Source organism: Odontesthes bonariensis, chromosome 18 (genome assembly GCF_027942865.1).
Source record: "Odontesthes bonariensis isolate fOdoBon6 chromosome 18, fOdoBon6.hap1, whole genome shotgun sequence".
NCBI lineage: Eukaryota > Metazoa > Chordata > Actinopteri > Atheriniformes > Atherinopsidae > Odontesthes > Odontesthes bonariensis.
The window spans coordinates 11,637,292-11,661,604 of NC_134523.1; the positions used below are offsets into that span (position 1 = coordinate 11,637,292).

At 43.0% G+C, this 24,313-nt stretch overlaps 1 protein-coding gene across 2 annotated transcripts; it reads right to left on the reverse strand.

Moving 5' to 3' along the window:
* Nucleotides 1-741: 741 nt before the first annotated feature.
* pum1 (pumilio RNA-binding family member 1) lies at nt 742-22,990 on the reverse strand. 2 transcript variants are annotated; one of them, XM_075450505.1, is made up of 23 exons: nt 22,880-22,990; nt 17,778-17,950; nt 15,558-15,680; nt 15,331-15,399; nt 13,978-14,080; nt 13,063-13,256; nt 12,541-12,713; nt 12,180-12,444; nt 11,986-12,079; nt 10,892-10,990; nt 10,647-10,789; nt 10,013-10,151; nt 9,683-9,817; nt 8,990-9,289; nt 8,585-8,827; nt 7,837-8,107; nt 6,380-6,509; nt 6,079-6,213; nt 5,225-5,362; nt 4,434-4,559; nt 4,103-4,224; nt 3,415-3,607; nt 742-2,584 (listed from the first exon to the last, which is right to left on the reverse strand). In XM_075450505.1, exons 2-23 carry the CDS (start codon nt 17,937-17,939, stop codon nt 2,453-2,455), a joined length of 3,489 nt encoding a protein of 1,162 aa, XP_075306620.1. In that variant the 5' UTR covers nt 17,940-17,950; nt 22,880-22,990; the 3' UTR covers nt 742-2,452. The 2 variants fall into 2 exon arrangements, with proteins under 2 accessions (XP_075306620.1, XP_075306619.1); XM_075450504.1 differs by having other exon boundaries at nt 13,978-14,083.
* Between the last annotated feature and the right edge of the window lie 1,323 nt (nt 22,991-24,313).

Here is a 24,313-nt window from a genome sequence, read left to right on the forward strand (position 1 = left end):
AAAAAAAAAAAAAAAAAAAAAAAACCTATAGAAAGAGCTGGGCTTCGTAACAGCAGGAGATTGAAGAGCCTTTTATATACTTTAAAAAACCAGTTCACGTCCTGAGCTTTTGTAACCGTTAACAAATCAAACCCACGGCATTAACGCCAGTCACACCCAGCTTTTTGTTATCGACATACAGGCTTGTTTCCGCTCAGGGTCAGCATGCTCCAAACAAAAAGCTGGACAGGTTAGAACAGGTTCATCTCCTTTCAGAGTCTACTTCAAAGAATTAAATGGAAAAAAAAAACACAGGTGGGACAGTTTGTTTGAACGGATACTTGCTTCAAGTATTACTTTTCAATACCGTCATCCTCGACACGGGATCACATCATTATCCGGATTAACCTGTCAGTCAAAATCGCGGGCACACTGTGGGTGTCATACATTAGTTCCACGACTGTTTAGTGGGTTCACTCATTACTGTTCATGACTGCCGCCTGTAAGCGAGGTCCATATTAAAAGGTGCAAGCCTCATTAATCAGCCATACTTACAGAGAATCTAGAACATCAGGAGTGAGCGCTCTGGTCCCCTCTGACTTACGGCGTGTAGTCGCATCTCTGCAGGCAGCAATTCAACTGAGTGGAACAGACAACTATAACCCTGATCTAGTTTCTTCCAACTAGGCTCAAAAACAGAGTCTGCACTGAAACGTCCTCGCGAATGACTATCAAACATAACAAAAGCACGCATGAGACTGGTAAATTTTCAAAGTTTTTTTTTTGTTCAGTTTGGTTTCAAAATAAAGATCACACAATTGTTTAGAGACAATCTACAACAGGAGTTACAAAAAATAGTTGCCCAGGCAATAAGCATACACAGGTTCTGTTAACTATACACATATGGTTACAGGTGTGCTCGTAGTAAATATACACAAGGCTGCTCCAAATGTACACCGTGCTGTGACGGGCTGCCTCTTTCACCCAAAAGGACATCGACAGTATGATACAGCACTTACAGCACTAGAGAAATGCCAAAAAACACAAGAAGCTCCTCTGTACAATCCATGGGTTTACCCCTGAAAACAGTCATGGGTAATTGAATGGTTTTTTGGGGGGGAGGAGGGGTGTTTAAATGAGTAAAATCTTATACTCTCCCACCCACCCAGCATACCCATACACAAGTATTTCATGGGGTAAAGGATTCCTATAAAAAAGATGTTTAAAAAAAAAAAAAAAAAAAAAAAAAAAAAAAAAAAGGTCAAAAACAAACGAAAAAAAACAAACGAAAAAAAAGAAAGAAAGAACATTCAAGCCAGAAGACGGCACCAAGTCTAACAAAACGTGTCTAATCGGGAGTCAGTGGGAGATCGACGTCTTAAGTTAAGCAGTGACGAGATAAAGATAAAACCAAGCGTGGCAAATCTTTGTACAAGTACTACGCTGTATAGAAAGGGCTTTTCAAAACAAAAAAATTTGATATTACAATTTACAATATACAACAACTCATATGTCACAACCAAGGAGGTGAGAATATACACTGAAATGCACAGGTTTTTTTTTTTTTTCCTTTTTTCTTTTTCCCCAAGAGTGAATTTTTCTTTTTTCTTCTCATACCAAAAAAGGGTGGTAAAGCACTTTTACATTACAAGGGTTTACAAATGTACAATTATACAGTCAGAAGTATGTGGTCACTACTAGGATACATTATAGATACAGATTCAACATCAAAAACCAGAAAAAACTACAAAGTTTTATATATATATTTATATATATATGCAAAGGTCTACACCAAGTATACACGTTATATTTATAGAAGCAAGACCAGAAAACGAATCTCCCATGCTAAATGATCTGTCTGCTGGTTAGCTGATGCCGTGTGTGTGTGTGTGTGTGTGTGTGTGTGTGTGTTTCGTCTATGATTCTGTGACGTCAGACAAATTAAATACTCGTTCCATCTCATAGTGGTAATAGCCAGGATGGGAGGAAGAGGAGGAGGGGACGCTAGGATTGTGTGCGCAGCAGTAGCAAAAAGTGAAATCTTTCTTTGAGTTCAGAAGCAACAAAAAGAAGGGATGAAAGGGAAACAAAAACAAAGGGGAGTGAAGCGATGGGTGGATCACATCTCACCTCTCTCTCCACTCGCTGCCCTCCCTCCCCCAGTTCAGCAGGCCTGGGCTCAGGTGGGGGAGGGGTGACGAAACGGATCCAAAAAAAAAAAAAAAAAACTAAGGCTGCCTGTAGCAACAGGCTCCTTCCAAAGGGTCGTCATGGAAACAGTGGTACGAGGGGTACCTCGCGTCTTCAGTGGTGGGGATTTGGAAGGGGGGGGGCATGTTTTCTAAAGGGGCTGGTTGGGCCAGATGGGTGGGGGCTCATAGACATGACAGCATGAGGAAAACGAGCTGAAAGGTGAGGGAGGGGGAGACGGGTCAGGCGGTAGACATGATTTCAGGGTGGTGGAGGGGTCAGTTTACATGATGCCATTAGGAGGGCCACAAAGAGGACCCAGGTCAACGCCATTCTTCATGTAGTACTTCTCTAGCTTGGCCAGGATGTGTTTTCCATACGTGTACTTCCTCAGGGTCGAAATGTGAGGCCGGATCTGTGCAGACGAACACACACACACAGGTTAGGTTGATATTTTCAAAACAGGTCATAACATTCTTTGTGGACACCTATATCGAGGTCGACTGTTACATGCTCGCAGGTTTTTTTTTTTTTTAATTTTTGTGTACTTTTGTCAGCCTTTGTGCTGTTGCCTGGGAAACCACTGGCATCCAATGCAAGACCAACGGATGTGTAGGTAAACGAGGACGTTGCACTATCACCTACTGGCGTCTGCAGGATTCCTTCTGTTACTCTTTTTGTTTCTTTTAAAGTCAAAGCTTTGAATGTTGGATGAAAATCCTTCAGGAGCCACAAATCTGACAGCTGATTGTTTAAAGCTCACATTTTTAAATCCTGAGACCATCTGGAACATCTAGAAAACCTGTATTTTATAGTTTTTTTTACATTAATCCATCATTCCAAGACCCTTCGCTTTATGTAAATGAATGTAAAACTTCTGGAAACATCGATGGCTTTACGCAAGAGCTTACAAGTACATGTCGGTTAAAACTGAACAAATGTACGAAACATAGATCTAACGCCAGTCAAAACGACCGTTTCCATCCCATCATTCGTGCAGGAAGCTCTGGAACGCTGCCAAGATGAAACGTCCAGCCCTAAAAACCAGTCTGCGTGCCTGAAAACGTCTTCCTTCAGATGTTGACTTTTCTCAAGGCTCATGATGTCATAGGGTAGTCATGTCGCGGATTTAGCAGAGCGTCTTACAGCGTGCAGAGTTTCAATCAGTTATTCCAGTAAACGCTGAAGTTGGCGTTCAGAAGCACGTCCATTGGATACATTCGACAACCTTCGTCCTTCACCAACCTTATGCATGACAATTTTACGCTGCGTGGGCTCGGCCACGTCGATCATCTTCTGCACCACGTAGTTGGCGTACTGGTCCTTCATCATTGTGTATAAGGCACTGTGGGGGCCCTCCGTCAGGCTGCACACTTCATCGATCAGCAATGCACGTTCTGCCCGAGACGCGTGGGTCACACACTTCTCCACCACATTGCTGGAGAAAGAAGCAGAAAGGGACCGTTAAGGTGTTCTCGCTGTACGATTTTCTCAAAGAAAATGCGTCACCATTTTTCTTAGATTATTTCCCATCCAACATGTTGGTGCTTGCGTGTGAAAACAATCAAAAGCAGAAGTGTTAAACATAAACCCATTAAGATCTGATGCAACAAATGAATGTACCCTCTTACATCTATTGAGGAAAACTCAAATTTACACAGAAACGTGCGACAAAATCTATGTAGATTTAATCTATATTTTGCACCTGAGATCCAAATAAGTTTTCTACTGTGTGTTATTTTTTGAGTCAATGTCCTCTAAAGAATGTGTTTACAGAGTCAAAGTAACAAGTGCCAGCTGGGTAAGATATCATCCTGCATGCCATATAGCACATTCAAAAAGGTGTTCCGAACAAATGAAAAGAAAGCCTTCTTTAGAGATCGTGTAAAGATAATACCTGAAAACATACAAGTGTGTCTGTGGTGGAATTTACCTGGCAAACTTGTGCTGGCTTAGTCCCAGCACGTTGCCTCTTATCTCAGCCACTATTTTACTCTTATCCTCAGCTCGCCCGTGCTCCAAAACGTGCTGGATCACGTAGTTTCCATACTGGTCCTTAAAAAAAGAAAAACGAAACACCAGAGACGCATTGACTCAAACTTGAAGAGGACAGTTGGCGCTTCTGACGTCACATCAAACGCTGCCAACTTCCAAAATCTGGAGGCTCAGTGGGGAGATTATTTAAGACAACATGAGTTGTCATTCTGAGAAATATAACTGGTGGTGACAGGCTTTGGGTCCGTCTTTGTAGATTTGTTTATTACCTGCACAAGCTGCTCTGTGTGCTGATGAAGCTCCTCTAGTATAGGCAGAGTCTGTTCAGGAAGGCAGTGTTCGAGAATGCGCTGGATGACTCGGCAGCCATATGGATGAGTGGAGAGGGCAAAGACCTGAGACAGGTAATTATTCGTTGTTAGCCATTCCCCTGAGAAACTTTCACCGAGCCAAGGTGAGTGAAGTGAACATGACACCGATGTACCTTTTTCTACAAATCTTTTCACTTGTGGTGCAGAAAGCACCTCGGGTTACGGCGCAAATTTGTTGGAGACATTCTTTCACATAACCAGCCCACCCTTTCAAGGCAGGTGAAAGCAAATTCCTGATCTGCTTCCAGCTACACAAACAAATCTGAGCCACCCAGAAGGAAATATGCAGTTACACAACATGCAAATGCATGAGAAGCAGAACCCTCACACATCAGTGAGATTTACTGTCAAAGCATCCTGAGTGATGCGTCTGAACCCAAACCGTCCATGCGGGCTGAGCAAATGGCACATGCATGAACACGCAACATCTTTCCTTTAACACTTTATGCTAATGTAACATTTAGCTTTAAAAGGTAGGAGATGGCTGATGTTTCAGTTGCTATGGCAACATACGCAGTCCCTGCAAAGGACTGAGTATGTATCTGTGTACTTTGTCACTGAGGCAGCAAGCATATTGTCACTGCCAGTGTGTGTGTGTGTGTGTGTGTGTGTGTGTGTCAGCTGAACCTTGGCAGGCTTCAGTGATTGGATGCGGAAATAGCTTGTGTGTGAGCACAGAAGGGACCCACCTGTCCCTTAAAGGCTTCGATGATGAAGTGCAACGCATGAGGCTGGACACATTCGATACACTTCTGCACCACGTGGTTACCGTTCTGATCCTTCACACACTTCAGCACATGGCCGTCCAGCTCCCGCACCATTTCACTCTGCAGGGAGGAGGGGAGAGAGCAGAGGACGGAAGAATGCGTAAAGGGACCTGGTAAATGTTTGTGGGGAATCAAATCTCGCCCGAGGACATTTTGCAAACTCTTTCTCACTGCCCGACAAATAACACTGGACCTTTAACAGATGCCCTGTTGGGAAATCGATTGGAGTCCATTAAGAAAAGACCTGAAAACCTTTCCTGAAACACAGAATCTAAGCTCTTTATTTCCTGTTGATATTCATCTGGATTTGTCTTACTACCTGCAGTTCAACATTTGCATATAAACCGTTTCATCGTTAGCCTCTTTGGCGGTTGATGACAGAGTGCATGCAAGGAACCTGCTGTTACACCAGGCAGCTCCAACATAAATCCCATGCTGAAGATGAAAGATGTTATCTCAGTGCGAGGAGTACATCTCTTTATCGATGCAGCATTTGTGATCAATAAGGAATGCTCAGTCCTTACAGCTAAATTATGAGCACAAATATAAAAGATGCTCTTTGACACTAATATTTAAAGCTTATTACCCCCTATCGATTTTAACTAAAAAAAATACTATATATATATATATATATATATATATATATATATATATATATATATATATATATATATATATAAGCGTAGCGTGGTATGACAACTTTAATTAAGGTTACCTGACTGCAGAAGTACAATCTGTTTTACTGTTTACACGCTCAAGGGTACAATTGCACTTACAATGACCTGCTGATCTGAGGGGATGAACTCCAGAGCTTTCTGAATGACCCTGCAGCCGTACATCTGCAGGGCCAGCGACAGCACATGACCTCGGATCCTCTCGGCCAGCGCCAACTTCTGGTCCAGACTGCCGAACTAAAAACAGACAAACAAAGCAAGGCTGTGTACACCTCGAATCTATTTGACAATACTGCGTATGCATTGCATCCACACAGCAAAAAAAATTCTATGGAATAACAGATGTTTTCCACATATCTCCATCTCAAATCACTCACACTGCACAGACTCCTCTCATACGCACCTCAAAGAACTTCTGGATGACGTAATTTCCAAAGACGTCCACCATGAGCTGGTAGGCAGCCTGCAGTATCTCACTGAAGACAAGCTGGCGCTCGGCTGAACTCGCCCGCTCCAATTTCAACTGGATAAACCTTTAAAAGTCAAAGAGGATAATAGTTCACTGAAGATGTGCTCGTTTTGTTCTTCAAGATTTCCTTTTGTTAAAAAAACATCACAAGAGAGTAGAGACAGCTTTACTAAAATCCACTTAGCACAGAGAGGGGATTTATAAAGTTTGGAAGACATTGAAAACCTATAAACACGTAAAGCAAAACAGTGAGACAGAAAGTTCTAAATATTTAATCGGAGTGAACGGTCAGACAAAAGGAGAAAGAGAACAAAGAGGGAATTGAAGCAGCTTGTGAGTTGAAGTGATTGATGCAAGGTAAGGATAAAAAAGGAGCCCTAAAAAAAAAAAAATGCCTGGAATGTGCAGACTGGACATCTTAATGTATAAATAGATCACATTAGTGGAAAAGTTTGCATCAGAGGCATGACCAGTTCCACCCCAACAGACGCTGAAAGCAGGACCCCAGAGCCCCGTGCTGCATAATTAGCACATCTTCCGACTGTATCACAGAACATGGCAGAGATGATGACAGATCGTTGCCTCCATTTATGCAGTTAGCAAGAAAAATAACACAACATGAACTTTTTTGTTCAAAAAGTCTTGCCAGTAGTGGGACAATCAAACTTTAGCAAATCCAGCGTGCTCATAATGTCTGTTGAATGAAAAAAAGAAACCAAAGAACTCAAGTTTGATTCGGCATTCAACAGACAACCTGAGCGATGCCGTTTCCCCATCACCACCTGAAGGCCTCTGCACAGTACACAGATTTAAATCTATACCAGACAATTGATTGTTGGCGGTCAACACAGAGAGAAAACCAATACAAGTTCTACAAGAGCACAATGTCAGAAATCTGATTTTGAGATTCTGTGACTGAACCAAATGCTCAAAACAAGACTGCAAACCTAAAAAACACTTTTTGTAACTTAAAAAACAAAAGTATAGCAGATGGATCGATGATGCAAGATAACAGGATTAGCCAACGAGTTGATTAAGAAACAATTCATTTAAAACATTTGATAAGCAATGAACCCGTTTTCCTCGTTCTGAGGACTTGCTGCTCGTCTGCTGCACAGCAGGCAACAGCTGGACTTACAGAATACTCCATATGCCTTGAAAGTTTTTTTCCTTGCATGCATTTCGTAAGGTTATTTCTTCCGCCACATTAATATAGTTATCTTGTAATTATTCCAGCATTTGGGGGCCCCAGTGAAATGTAGACTGACACATATAATTGCAGTTGTTAATAGTTTGATGTACAAGGCTTATGTTGGGTGTTATGAAGCTGGAACAAAATAGTCAATAATCACAAGTGACATTTTAGGCTGAAGGGATTTGCTGGTGTGTACCTGCTGCCGTGCTGGTCTTGGCTGAACTCCATAATGTGGCCAGCGATGTCTCTGAGCTGCAGATTGGGGTAGCGGTTGTTTCTGAAGTCCTCCAGCAGACGACTCCTGCCTGAAGGCATCACATCCGACATGCCGTAGCGTAGCCGCGATGACGGGAACAGCTGGCTGCTTGGTGAAAAGAGGGAGGAGCCTGAGCTGGCGGCGCTACGGTACTTGGCTTCTGCTCCTGGAGCTGCAGAGATGAAACGGCCACTGCCGTTGGTCAGGCCTCCTGTGGTGGGGGGGGGGGGGGGGGTGTCACACAGAATAAAGTCTGACTCAAGACAAACTATGATGTAACTTCAAAATAAAAGAAGATAAATCTAAATGAATATGATAATGATCTCATTAAAGTGTGAACAACATCCCTTTCTGCTTAAATAAGACCAAAAGCAAAGAATCCCCTCTTATGCATCAAAAGATGAGCCTCAGCACTTCTGTACAATACACACACAATTCACACAATATTCAATATTTTGGTTTTAAAGATGAAAGTTTTTAGTAAGAGTTTATTTTATAACAGGTGAAATCCCAAAATAAATACGGATATTGCATTAATATTACATCATGAAATTAAGTTTTGAGATGCAAGGCCCCAAAACTGGCATGTATAACAATGTTCTAGTTAAACGGATTGTCATGATGGAGAAATGTGATAACAGATCCCAAGTATTGGGTTTTTCAATCATCAAACATCAAATACACTAACCGAGATTTAGGTTGGAGGAGGAGCTGTGATTGGAGAGGGATGGTGGGGGTGTGAGGGAGTGGGAGGGCCCCTGGTTGGGCAGGGGCATGCCCACAGGGCCAGGGGATGGACTGAAGCCCAGGGTGCCGTTATAAAAGCCTCCATGGCCGATGGGGGTGAGGCTGGAGGGTGTGCGCTTGTACAGCTCACTGTTGCCTGTCAGGGAGTCCCTCCTGGAACCACTACCGCCACTCGAGTTGGCCACTAGAGGGAGACAAAGATATACATTTGACTGTGGTCTCCGAAGGAATTGTCAATCAGTAACCAAACGCTTTGTTAAGCTGTTCACAACATTTTATGCCGGGCCACTTTTGTTAATCTCAAATGTTTAGGAAATACACGATGTGGAGAAATTTGTATTCTTACCTGCAGTGCCAAAGCCTCCCAGCGTAGCCCCGAGAGTGGCACCAAGGGAGGACGAAGTGGGCTGGCTGAAGCCCAATGAGGCGGACCCTGGTCCAGGCTGGGCAGAGCCTTGGGAGAACAGCGAGGAGCTCTGGGAGGACGAGCTCAGGGAAGAGGATCCGTAAAAAGAACTTCCTCCCAGAGCACCGCCAGGGCCACCCTGCTGCTGAGGCTGCTGGGACGTCATGGCGCGGAACGGACCATTAGCCCCACCGCCCAAACCACCGTTGGCACCACCAGCAGAGGCTGCTGCTGCTGCAACTGGAAGAGCAAAAGGACAAAGTGATTTCACAGTATTTTGAAGGATTATACAAACAGTCTGACTGAATGATTTGTGCTGCTTGTGCATTAAAGCAGATAATTTAAAGTATGCGCTGTATTCATTTTCTGACAATGCTTTGGAAAACTCCAATAATGATTAACACAGACTCATGGGAACTCCTGGTATAAATCCAACCATGGATCTAAAGCGCAGCCTGATAATCTCCTAATTGCATGTTCTAGCAAGATTGAAAATTCAGAACATGTTGTTAGAGGCCACAATACATAATCTGCTGTTTTGTGTGCATGACAACCCTCCTTGTATCGTTGCCTATAGTAAGCAAGTGGGACAGTTTGGATTGCTTATGTGCTTAAAGTGAGTTACTGTGTTACCTGCTTGTGCTGCGGAGGGAGATATTATGACAGAAGCAGGGGCCATGAGGCGGACGGGGCCACTTCTGGCTCCAGTGTTTACCACCAGGGCCCCTGTCTGGTCATAATAGGCTGCAGGCGCCAAAACAGGGTACCCTGAGGATGAGAAGGCAATAAAAATGTATATTCACATTGGTTTTATTGTTCATGCAGACAAAAGTGGAACAGACTACCTCATTATAATATTCATAACTAATATATCTGCACAAAAGTGCTGTAAAAGCAATTTACACTCATCTGCTGAGACTATTTCCACTGTAATCCAATCAATTTATAGAAAGCTGTACTCACCAGGGACACCTGCTGCTAACCCCTGTCCAAATGCAAGGGCCGAGTTTACTGCTGCTGCTGCAACCAGCTGGTCATTCTGCTGACCCTGCTGACCCTGGCTGGGAGTCAAAGGACGCTGGTTTCCTCCAGCACGCATCACCTTTACGACAAAGGAGGAGGAAAAGAAACTATTAGAAAAAAAATCTGAAAATGACTCACACCAAAAAGGACGTGGCCTCCTGTAGACCAGTGGTTCCTAAACTGTGTGCCGTGAGGCACATCCATGTGTGCCTTGGGCACAAAAAGTTTGGGAACCACTGCTGTAGACATACAATGCTGTACGTTAGCATCATATGTGGCTCCTGAAGTTAATATTCAAAAGAATGTGTACACACTGACACACACAGTGGTATGTAATAAACAGTCATGAGATCACATATGGGTGAAGGACAAGTAAAGAATTAGCAGCCATAGGATGTGACCTTTCCTGCCGACTGGCTTATAATCTATGTGAGCGCCAAAGATTTTTTCCAGCAGAGTAACAGGCAGCAGGGCCTGTGAGCACATTTAAACAGGCACACAAGAACTCTGACAGAAGCATCTTGAACAATGAAAGATAGCAGATAGCTAGATTTCGGCAGATAGCACAACTTACCTGCTGTTGGTTCTGTTGGCTCTGGTTTGCCGCTTGCTGATTGGCTGAATTGTTGGCTGCAGCAGCCTGCTGCTGGAAAAGGTTGGCTGGATAGACCCCCCAGGGCGTCACACCATAGTACTGGGGAGGCATCACTGCTGGACCTAGAGACGAATAGATATACATATGAGATATTAGGTAACTATTTCTATGTTCATGAAGGTGCTTAACGGTGGAACATTAAATCTCAAACACGCATGTCTCACCGAGTGTAGCTGCTGCTGCGAGTCCGGCTGCGTAGGGGTCTGTCCCTGGTGGTCCGGCACTGATGATGTAAGGGTTGGGCACAAAAGCTGGGGCCAAACCTGAAAAACACATGAAGGGAACATTTGAACCAGGGCTAAATAAGTTTTAAAGCATGCGCTAGTTAAATCATTTATAGAAGATCCATTCAATGAACATTTCAGGCACGTTAACCACTTTAAAGATACTCGGCAAATCCGTTATTAGAACCGTAGGTATTAATCACATATCTCCATGTTTATGGTGGGTGCATGACCACAATGTAAAGCATTACTTGCTTCAGAGTAAACCAAAGAAATTTGAAAACACATTAGCTGGTTATCATTGGACAGCAACAACATGTTCTTCTACATTTTAACTTTGCTGTGACTTCTACTGTTTATTCTTTGTTCTGTTATTTCACCAAGCATTTAAGGGATCTCTGATCACGATGGTTCATGATCTTCTTGCGACCAGATGAAGATGAATCTTCACCACTATTCTTCCAGCGTTGGGACAGTTAACTCCACTTTTAGTAGTCTCAGTAATGTCCTTAGCCGTTGTTTTGGCTTGATGCAGACTAATAATTTGACTCTGAAACAGAGTAACATGTTTCCCACGACCAGTTTTTATCTTCTGATGCGGTTGTTTAAGGGATGGGAAGCCGCTCACTGTATCAGGATTAAAGAACTTGTTGGCAGCTGAAACTTAATAAAACATAACAATCACAGCAGTGATTTTCCAATTGGAGGCTCTTACCAACTTGCTTTGTTGGCAATCGTGTACCGTTTTTTGTTAGAAAATTAGCTCCTCCTCGTGGATGTTTTCTCTGGTACGGATCCACATCATTTTCTTTAACCCATTAGGATCAAATGCAACATAAATGTACAATGTTGTGTATTTGACACTTTCAGAAAACTACAGCAAATGGCCTAATGGCCTCAGAATATTAAATTAAGATAAACTTTTAAGATGTGCCAGACTAAGTTTTAGGCGTTTAAAAGTCACACGGCCATCTGTTATTTAAGAAATGCTCTATTCTATGCTCATATGTCGCTGGATATCCACACACACTTACCGATGTGAGGCTGCTGTGCGGCTGCCAGTGCGTACTGCTGTTGCTGGGCTGCTGTTAACTGCTGCACGGCTAGGGCATTGTTTCTCTGAAACAGCTGCAAACAGCACGAGGGCAGGTGAATCACAGTTTCATGTCAGCTGAACAGAGCTCCTGAAAAATGAATACACGCTGTGTTCTCTGCCAACAGGCCTTACCTGCTGCTGGTTAGCGTAATCAAATAAGCCCACAGTGGGCGCAGAGTCCATGGGCATCTGAGAGTTGTAGTCAAACTGAAGAGGCTCCATCACTGACTCCATTGGGTCCATGGTAACTCCACCTTGTTCCACACCAGAGAAGTCCTCGGGAGGTTTGGGACCTCCGCCACCTCCGAGGGTTGCCAAGCCTTCAGCCCCTACTCCTCCAGGGCCTCCGAGCAGGTCACCCTCAGGGCCGGGGGCGGTCATGTTGCCTGGGGGACGACTGGAAGGACAGGAGAGGCAGAGGTTCGTTTTACACCTGAAAAGGTGGCTGAATAACAACCATTTCTCTTATGACACGTGTCACACTGTGTCCTACCCAAACTCCTTGACGTCAACGTCGAGGCCATTCTGTACAGGCAGCCCATTGGGGTTGATGACATCACCGATGACATCAGATTCACCTTCTGTTAACTCTTTTAGTTTCTCTCCCTCAAATGCCGTCTTTGGCTTCTCTCTCTTGTCTTCCTCCACCTCCCCATCTCTCTGCCCCTGCATCACGGAGAAAAATGGTTGAGTGGAAACAGAAATCCAGCAGTCCTCGTGACATAACGGTGGCAAACACGCAAAAGGAGTGGGAAGAACAGCCAAAAAAAAAAAAAAAAAAAAAAAAAAAAAAAAAAAAAAAAAAAAAAAAGAGGCAAAGTCAACAAGGTCCCCTTTGACTGGTTGACAGGACAAAACAAGGAAGACAATTGGACATGGAAGCCCTGACAACTGCTGTGGCCAATTACATAAAAAAGCCACAATTAACATCACCAGAACTCAAGAAGGGGAGGAGAAACAAGACTGAATGAGAGATCTGATTGATGGCGATGAGAAAAAGGAGCTACACACTTACATAAGGTCCTTTTCGCAGGCAAGAATCCAGTTTGTCTGCCGGCGAGGAGGACAGAACGTACTCCACCATGCTAACTCCCAGCCCTCCACTTTCAGATCGCGGCGACATCACCGAGCCCACCCCTACTTCACCTCCACCATGGAAACCCTGGCCTGGCCGACGGGACACCATGATCGGCTGAGACACCGAGTGATCTGTCACGATAGGAGCAGAGACAATCAATTACAACCAATGCGTGGTCAGACGATATATTTACCCAACGCACTGCCAGCATCAAACGCAAAGGAATCATAAACAGGTCAATAATACTGCTTAACCACAAGTCTAACTACGGCTTGGAGAAATGTGAAGAATGGTTGACTGTTCTGGAGTTTTCCAGCGGGTGCATTTCTTTAATATTCTTCTTTGTTAAAACCTCAGCGGTTTGTTACATTCTAATTATTCATTGGATCTTACATTAATCAGCTGTACATCATTACCAAAGAAAGTCCAATTGCCCCAACAGTATCATGTAAAAATGATTATCTCAAAAAAATAAAAGAGAGTAAAGAAGAAGAGCTAGCAGAAGCAGCTCAAATATCCCTTTGGTGTGCGGTGTTACACTGCCTCTGAAGATCAGGGATATTTCTTTTGTCATGTCTACAAAAATAACTACACTAAGTTAATTTGATGCAGCAAGAAATCATCATCTGGGAAAACATGACAGTGATTTCACTTTGACAAAAGCTTTTGATTCAAACAGGAATCTAAATATATTTTCCCCCAGCTCCAGACAGTGATGGTTTCTCGATGTTCTTTTGGGAAGGAGGTGACGAATAACTAAATAAACAGGAAAGCTCCTGCGGTCGATTGAGCCTCCCGTTTGCCACAAAGTTAGAAAACGATCCCATAAAGATATCCGAGACAGCTTTGTACCTGAGGCGCCCCATGCACTGTCTCTCCACTGATCCAGAAAGATCCCTTTTGGTCCATCTTTCCCAGAGTCATCAGCCTCCCAGAACTTCTTACCAGTTAGGAGCTGCTGCAGAGGCACAAGCAACGTAAAGGAGAAACAGATGGGAAAAGGAAAAAAGACAAGGTTACTTTAAAAAAAAAAAAAACACACACACACTAAAGGGGGTAAAAAGGTCATAAAACCTTCCTAAAGCCATAATCTCTAGATTTATTTGGCTTTTGTGCATCTTTTAAAGACACCTTGACCCTCATTTGTACTCTATTAGTGAATCAAAAGGATAACACCACACCATTTCAAATCTCAATTGCTGCAAATAGTTTTGACCAGTGTCTGGATTCTGGCATCTTATCAGCAGCTTGCTTGTTTATCTTCATATCTCCCCTTGCTTTCGATTACAACAAGAAACTTTTTTAAACCCCCGTAGAAAGACCGTCTTTGTGAATGTGATCTGTATCTTCTGGCAACAGAGGGCAAAAACCCTCAGGGGCATCTCAAGTTAAAACTGAAACTCTTTCGACGGAAAAAAAAAGAAGCTTTGTGGTACGTCTTCTGTACGTTTCTGTTAACACAGTTCTTCTTATTGCCAACATAATTAATGGCAGCAAAACAACATTCAATTCTGAAAACGAAACATTTATCAGCACTACGAACAAGCCAAAACTAATTGGAGGCCTTGGCTCAACACAAACAGTCTTGCCAAATGTAATGAAAGGGTTGGAACTGATAAGTTTGATTGAGAATTATGCCCTTATTATCAATTCTGTGTAGGAGAAGAGACAAAAAGGTTGCAGCAGAGTTGCAGCATCAAAGCAACTGTCTTTGGGAAAAAAAAAAAAAAAAAGGGCCTGAATGACACAAACGGTCAGCAAGCACCGTTTAATTTGGAACCAAACGTCAACTAACATTTAGAAAAGAAAGTCTGCCCCAAATCAAATGGTTCTGATGGATCGGACCGTCTGGAACGGGATTTCTCAGTCATAACACCACAAAGCCAGTCCTAGCAGCTTAAATCAAAAAGCAACTCATCGTGACTTAAGGCTCCGTGGATTTCCCCGTTTTTCAAGTTGGAATCCATTGGAGTAACTCATCATGTACTCACTGAGCCAGATGCCAAAGAAAACACTCTGAAATACTAAGCAATCGTTTTGATATCAGGTATTGGGAATATGTAATCAACATATGAAAAGCAGCCATTTTAATCTAAATTTAGAAATCAACAGTGGACGCTGACCAAATGCTTCATGAAAAGCTGAGGCATTAAAGCACCATGCAATCATCTTCTACTTGACCCTGACCAGAAACTCGTGGCTCACCTCTCCCATAGCACGTCCCTCCAACGCCAGAGCCTGAAAGTCATGGTTCAGCTCGTCCATCGACCGCACCTGCACACACACACATCCCACTGAGTCATGAAAACAGTGACAACCGGAGACATTCAAACTAAAACGACGCATAAACAACACAGTTAACTTGAGTTCATCAAGTTGCTTTTTAAGTGGTTTCTTAAATCTACATTTTTTCATGCCACATTAATGCATACCTGACTGTCGTGGATGTTGTCTCCAGTGGGCCAGCGATGTTTGCCGGGCTGCTCACCATGCTGCCGCTGGAAGAAGTAGTCCACCATGGCATCGTCCTGGGAACGTCCAGCACCCGCCACACCCTTAGATGAGACACGAGCAAACACGTGCATATTACTCTAAAATTACCGCAGGCAGCGACAGGCAGAACCTCTGGGAAAATAAACAGGCCGAACGCCCACAATGAACATGATTCCAACCACTTACAAGTGGTTCCTAAAGTCGATTCTGATTTAATTTACATGTGAAATGTATGTGGAATACCCGTCAACACCAGACAAACTATAAACCAAAAAAAAAAAAAAAAAGTGCTTCAAGCTAGACTTGTCCTGAAAAGCCACAAGTATGAAAGTTTCTCTTTTCCTCCCTCTTGGCTTTCATTCTGAGCAGGATATGTAAATGCTAAAAGTTCTTCAGTCTCTCTTTCTCCAAAACTGAGTAACTCATTTGCAGAGCATTAGAAAAATATGCGATAAAACCACATCTGAAGGCCTTTTTTTTTTTTTTTTTTTTTTAACTGTTCCAACTGCTCGACCACATAAAAAGGGACTTTTTTCACATGTGATTTCAAAACTCAGCATCATCATCAACAAAACATGTGGGGCCGAGGCTTTCAGGGCCACACGCTCTTGTCTGAAACTCGAACACACTCAAATAAAACAATGCATTTCTTTTCACCAGTAACGCTCAAGGTGACTTCCTGTCTTGCTCATTTTGAGGGTAGATGGAAAATTTCCCAAATTACAAAGAATCCACAGAAAACATGTATTAGTAACAGATGGGCTTAGTCATCTGTTTACACAGTAGGACACATTAGTAAGACAGATCTTTTCTTCGTAATATATGGAAAAAAACACAAAGTTTTACTATCAAGAAGTAATTTGTCATTACTTGGAATCAACTTGTGATCTTAAAATGCTTCTTTTGCTCTGCAACAAGTTATACTGTTGGAGCTAAGTTAATGCTATCAGAGCAGCTCCGCTAACAATGAAAAAAAGATTTCAATCAATAAATCTCTACTTTATGTGAACAATAATGCCTTACTTCTGTTTAGAAACAAGGATTTTCAAAGTTTGAGACAGTGTGTCGTTCCACATTTTTACAAAGATTTGTTTAAAGTTTCTGTAAGCCTGGTGGGATCGTGATTATGTCGTTTAATCCCACGAATACTTAGCAAACGATCCAAGATAACCAAATATTACGGTTAGACGTACACAGAATACATAAAAGAAAAAAGTCTATTAGTTTCGGAATGTGAAAAACAGTCAAATCGCCCAAAAACTAATATTTCTGAGCTCTTCAACCACATCCTAAACATTAAAAAGTCTTTTAATCACTACTGTACAAGTTCCTCAGTGCCATTCACTGAGGCTCCCTTAAAAGTGTTTGAACCCTCTAAATTGACATCTTTTTGATTATTGGTTTAGTATTATCTGGGACTGTTGAGCATATAAGATGAAGTTCGTGGAATTCATCACGCTTGCAAACGGGGAATTGAAATGATAAAGCAGGCTCTCCTAGCTTTAGCTGCCATCACCAGCTGGGCTGACCCAAACTTAACTCCATTTACTTAGCAGATAACAGCCCTGAAAAAGCCCCAAGGCTCAAAGATAAGACTGCAATAAATTGGTTCATGAGATTTTCTGAATCAAATGCAAATATATCCAAAAGCTGGGAATGAATGCTGTTCTACGTTATCCGCCATATAACACTTCACTCCCCCTCCCCTTTAATGTTGTAATACGCTGACAATAACCAGCATGGCCATATGTAATTCATATATCTTGTTTGACAGGCGAGAACAAATTCTTTTAGTAGGATGACATGGTAAGAGGCTTTGTCGTGATGTAAACATGCTCAAAACTAAGACAGCGCAGTCTGATCATGTGCTATTACTAAATGAGGGCTTATCAAACCAGAGCACTGCAACTATATCAGCAGCACCCCAGGCTACTCTCTGGGGGAAACTGGCTAACAGCCCTGAGTGAACTGATGTTGTTGGAGTTGACAATGAATGCTGGTTCTTCTGGTATCCTGTGTTGGAACACGTTACAAATGTTGTGCTGTGCCAAACCACTATGTAGCTGGGAGGCTGGGCCAACTGTTTGTAAGGTGTCGTAGTCTTCAGCTACCCGACACAGGAGTGAAAGGTGGACAGGTGTCAGAGGGGCGGGTATTACCTGCTGGCTGGGGGGTGTGGCCTGAGGGGTCTGTCCAGTTGGGGGGGCGTGTCCTCCGCTGCTCAGCACCACAGGCATGCTGGGAGATGTACTTCTATGGTGGGGGCTGAATGAATCCTGCCAGAGCACTGCTTTCCTCTTCAACACACACACACTGCTCATTCCACCACAGCCTGGGGGAGGGGGATATGATTAGGTTCAATACACTGAACAAAACAAATGTTTGATAAAGTTTTAACATGAGATCTGTTCATTACAAGTGTGCTGCGTTCAACATCCACAATGACTAGATGCTGAAAAAAAGCACCAGTGTTTTATAACAAAAATCGAATGCCAGTCATGTCAATTCGTGAGTCCTACAACAGCTCGCAGGGCTCTCCATCTTGAGACAGCCAGATCAAATCTGACTCCAATCTTATCCATCTCTTAGTGGAGAAAAGCCCTTTAAGCCAAAGCATGCTGTTTGATCAGTACATGCTTGCATGATTATTTCAGTTACAGACTTGATGTCACTCAGCTGTCTGTCCCAAGCACAAACCCCACCTACTTAGACTAGACTTAGACCTGATGATGCTATTCAGTTATGCTCTTTGGGAGATCTGCTGTGAGGTGGAGGGCCACTCTAAACAGAACCAGCAGCAGGAGAGTGGAGTTGGTACATCTGCTCAACGAGAGACTCGCTGGAGGGGAAGCTGAATGTGCTGCTAATTCATCCTTTTCTCACAAAGTTTCAAGCAACTATTTGCAGTGGAGCACTTTATACACCATTTCATGAAGTAATTCAGGAAAATAACGATATGCCTTATTCCACCAGCGTGTTGCGCACATGAACCAGCCCTCCGCCCACCCAGTCCCATCCAATATTGCCAGAAATAGAATCCAACTCTGTGGGAAACACTGCACCACAAGCCCAACAATGCAGACTGCACTCTGATCTTTATTTCACAAAGTAGCGGGGAGTAGTCAATGCCATTAGCCGAACCAGCAACCAAAATATAGAACAGAGAAGCTTGGAATACAAAAAACACAGAGGAAGCGTGACTTCCATCTCTGCCGAGGATGGCATTTGTCCACTATATCAACAAAAACTGTACCCAGGTACTTTTAGCCACAAGTACCTTTGTCAAGGGAACTTAAAAGTTCCTTCAGGCAGCGCTTTGTGTCTGCACTGCTGTTTTACACAATAAGAAAAGTCAAATTAGCGTGGTGACTCACCATTCACATCTGTCTGAGAAGTCTGGGCCATGGTGCACAAAAGGATGGAGACGAGGCTCAGCTGCAGTTACGCAAAGCCACAAAATGGCACTTTTCAACAGAGGTGTGCTAGAGTTTCTATTTGTCCAATTAATAAATCTTACGAGCAGCATTGATCACACGAGATGAGATGACTTCAACAGAGAGGCATAATAAGCTGCTGGTAGTACTCGACCAACCAGAAAGTCTTAATAACACTGCAGGTCACAACAACCAATACGATAACCAAGGATAACACGCAGTTAACGGGCCAGTCGTGTACTTATTCAAATGTAGTTTTTGTGTGGCAGACGAGCGATGAACGTGGTCACAACAAATTGTGGGTACGTGGTCATCTGAGCCTCTCACACAACCTCCAATTACGTTTAGTTTACTTGCGGAGACTTGTTAGCTCACAGATGTGAGCATAATATGCACTATTACTTACACCCTCTGACTGCTGCTAAACCTACAGACAACTGCAATATACTTTGCTGCTACTGTTGACTAAATAGTATCAGTGAGTTTTTCTCCTTTTAGATTTAATTTATATTTTTTTGTTTTTACAAAAATACAGTACTTTTTCCCCCCTTTTTCCTCCTAGTAGCACTATTCTTAGTGGAGGTAACATAGTATTTTGTGTGTATTTATATTTTTTAAATTCACTATTTCTATTCTGTGGAATGAATGAGTGAAAGCGCCTAAGCATGTATGTCTGCTGGTCTGCAGAAACGAAAGCTCTGCCCCAATTTCACCGTACGGTGCCTACATATAGCGACAATGAAGGAATCTTTGTCTTCACTTATGATTCACGTCGTACAACCTTGACGATCTAAGATTACGAGAGACAGTCAAAGAAATCACATCCGTGTCATTTTAGCGTTCGGAATAGTTTAGAATCAAGGTTCAGAGTCGGCGCCTCCATCGTGTAGACCTTAGCACATCACTCCTACACGAAGTCTTATTATCTCAGGACAACGTAGACAATATTCCCTCAGTTAGAGTAGTAGGCCAGCCTCTTGTGTTTCGAAATAGACAAAAAAAAAAAAAATGACAGTAACTGTCGTTCAAACTACACATAATCGTTAACATAGTTTGTATATCTTCCATGTACTGTCTAACACAAGTGCACTGCAATAACAAATACCTTAATGAAAGATTACTTGTTCAGGGATGGAATTGTCTATTGTCTATCAATAAACATCCTCTCCACAGCATCCTGGCAGGACAGAGGAGCAGCTGCAGTGAGAGGCTCATCTCTCTGCACTGCAGGACTGAGAGGTTCAGAAGGTCCTTTGTTCCCACAGCCATAAGGCTTTTTAACAGTGACTGCTGAGTTCTTCTCAAATTGATTGATTGATTTTTTATTTTGTCATTTATTATTATTATTATTATTAGTTAGTAGTAGTATTTTCATTAGATTTGGTATTATTGTTGTTGTTAATATACAATCATTGTAAATATTAATAATTTGTTGAGCTACTTGACTAATTTGAATTTCCCCCATTGGGGGATGAATAAAGTATTTTTCTATTCTATTCTATTTAATATCAAAACAGCAACAACTGCTCAACAGCACCATAATTCTGCCTTAATAACTAAAGATGCAACAAACACCTCATTAAAAATTCATTCAAAATGAATTGGTGTGAGGAGGATGAAGGGCTGTAGCTTCAGCGACAAAATAAACAACGGTTTATTAAGTCAGTGGTTTCCCCACAGAAGGCCCAAGGTGCACGCTAAAGTGTGTACAGTGGAGACACAGAGGGGGAAAGCACTGATGTTACTCATACTGCAAGTCAAACAACTGCGGGTCAAAGTGGCAACTTGCCATTAAGCTACTTCATAGATAATCAGAACAAGATAACAGAGGATCACTTTACAAGTTCGTGGAAGATAATTCGACTGCCAATCTGTAGCTGCACGACATACTAGAAACGTGACCGTAGCCTGCATTTTGAAACGTAGTGGTTTGAAGTCCAACAAGATAAAAGTTCAAACAGGATTACGCCTAACACATACAAATTAAGTCTGTACACATCAGAGACATCCCAATGATGAGCATTTATTTCAGGTCACTGATTAATTACCCCTCGCTGGTTCTAGATGTTCTATCTGCAGAGATGTGTTGTGAAACTGCGCTCAAGAGGTACCCCGGGGTGGGATATGGCCACAGTAGGATTTCTGATAGAGTAACACACTTGTTAGTCCACGACAAGAGAGTTTCTGCATTAAAAAAATAAAATAAAAAAAATAAAAAACGCATCTTCATTAGGATACCAATGTTCAGTTTTGGCTTATTATCTTAGATGTATACACCCCTTCCATTTACTCATTTTGACAAATATAAACAGGGACACAAAGTTAGCTTAGCACCGTAAACTTTAGCCTTCAAAGCTGAAGGCACATTACACCCTCAGTGTGCAAAACAAATCTGTTATTGGTTTAGCCGAAATTTGAAAAACTAAACTGTTTAGGTATGTATGCACCGCAGAGATTACTGACTTTATTTGCAAGGCATGGAGATAAACTGGTGGCCCCCTTTTGGAAAAGGTCAGGTGAGGGGGGGGTTGGTTACTTAACCTGGGTGAAGAGTGAAGGGTAGACAGTTATTAAATGTACAGTTATAAAACTCCAAGACAGACAAAGCCAAGTGATGGTTATGGGCAATATTTGTCACATCAGCCCTCGGTGGTGTTTAGCAGGAAGACAGGTATAATTTATATTTTACAGCCTCTCTTTATCCAACAAGCTCTAATCTCTTTCAGAATGTGCTGTCTCCTATGGGGTCCCTACAGGCCATGAGAAAATGACAAGCACCTCTTTTTAACACCGAGCCATATGCAGTAATTACCTCTGAGAGACTGACACTAAGCATCTTTAAACATATGCAGCCTCCTTCTGAGACTGCTGAGACCATGAACCGGCCAGCTGAACAGCCTGTGAAGATGAAAACAAACCAGCCTGCCAACTTATCATTCACATATGCGATCCTGCCTTTGTTTTCTTGCTCAACTCTGCATTCAGCAAGAAGGAAATGTTAGCTCTTCATTCCAGGGCTCGACCTTAAAAATCAGGCAGAGTAACACCCGGAAATCCAGCACAGCACGGCCATTCCCCCTAAAGAGAAGCGCACACGGCTTGGTAGGCTGCGAGTTACACTTAGCATCCGGAAACAAGGCAGCGCGTTCCATAGTCTAACAGGGTTAATCATTCAGTGCCCGGGATCAATCCACCGCATACCGGGCACCGACAGGGGTGTGACAATACGAGCAGGCAACCTGCAGCTAGCAGGAGATAAAGCTCGGTGTCTCAAAACAGACCAACATCCCTCTCCTGTAAGACATGACACATCGAAACGAAAGAGAAGGTGCAGATGATTGGAAAACATGGTTCGAGACAATTACCAAGGTTTCCTTTTCATGTATCCGCTTCCACTCATGCCAGACTCGGAGCAGTTATGGAGGGTGCATTGCCCGTGTCTACCTACAATAACACGGCCTCCCGTCAGAAGCTCGAACCGGCGGCTAAACACGGGCTCTGTGTAATGTTTTCAACGCCGTCGCCGGTCTTTCAACAGTTTCGTTTTGTTATTAACTACCCCCCACGGGTCTCCACCTGTCTGCCGTACCTGCAGACCCACAGGTCCCGGTGACGCGGATGCTAACAAAGGCCCGAGAGCTGTCTGGAGCGGAAGACCAACACAACGGGAAGAAGGAGGCAGGCAGCTGAAAGGGAGGCAGACGCTTCAGCCTCACAAAACCCAACGGTTTCACCCCACGCGTAGCCCGAAAATCAACAATTTCTACATAGATGCATGAATAACTAATCTTTCTTGCAAACTCGACCAGAGACAAGGCGATACTCACCGGCGGAGAGGGTGGATGGTCGCGGATTTCGGCCCCAGTTTCTCTCTGACACCCCAGGCTTTCACTCCGACAACATGGCGGCTCGACGGAGGAGCAGGCAGCAGCGCTGCATGACGGGAAGGGATGAGAGGGAGCGTACGGTTCATTGCGCCAACCGAGAGGGGAGGGAGGGTTCATACCGAAGCGGTTCTCTTTGTTATGTGTGGTCTGTTTGTCGGTCTGTCAGCTGTGCAGCGTATTTGTTATGATTTAGTTTGTACCGCATTCACATATCTGTCGGTGGTGGAGTGAATCATTTTTACAGTAGGCCTACATAAGTATAGTTGTTGCTGCTTGAGTACCGGGAACAGATCACAAAAATACCGGGGAGGCTACAACACAAACATTGCAAGAAAAACTAAATTAAATTTTTGACACAGGTTATTAGAAGTAGGGTACTTTTGATGAAAAACAAGTTTGACGTGACGGTGTGTTATAATTTTATAGCTTTATGGTGATATTACATGCCTGCGTCGGGGCGGATTATACACAAAGCACTGGGGTCTCTACGGTAACGGGTGCTTGCAGCCATGGCAACGTGCTGCACCACACGGCCAAGTGTGCGGCTGCTGGACGCTCCGTTACATCTCCGGAATGTAAGCGGACGGTGTGAAAAGGGGGTGTGTGCGACCCACGGAATAAAAATACCCCAGCCAGCCGCCTTTTGGGAATGTTCCAGTGGCGACCTCGAGGCTGCAGACCGTGGTGAAGACTGTCCTGAATCGGTGTGTGTGGGTGACGTAGTGCGTATACGGAGGATGATGGTTGCCCCTAGAGTAATATTTATGGACATTTTTTAGGATTGGCTCATGCACTTTTATGGCCGAATTAAACAGCCATTAAAGCTATCTAGCTATTCTATATATTTATATATAAGCTGAGTTGGGTAACAACGGGTGGAATGTAATTGGAGATCATTAAAAAAAGTAAATATAAACAGTCCCAATTACATTTGTACAAATGTGTAGTTGGATTATAGACTATAATCTAACAAATGTGTAGTTAGATTATAGTTGTATACAGTCACTAATTGCTTGACAACATTTTGATCTACTGGACACTTTCTGATTCGAAAAAACCTCATGATAAACTGACTAATCTGTAATATCACAGTAAAATATATTTTTCCAAGAAAAAAGGTTTGTTTCGGTTTTAAACTGGTCAACTGATACAGCAGGAAGAGAGACTTCCACCAAAGAGACAGCATTTTACAGATCGTAAAAACAGTTCACAGCTTCACCTGTATCTTGCTCCAATACTCATTTGTCAGAAGAGTTTAATGGTAAAGGTACTAAAAATATCAGTCTTGGAAAATGTTGTTTTGCGTGGGAAATAAAGTGGAAGTGCACTGCAACATTTTGCAGCTGAATCAGTTGTCTCCAGTCCTGAGGTGAA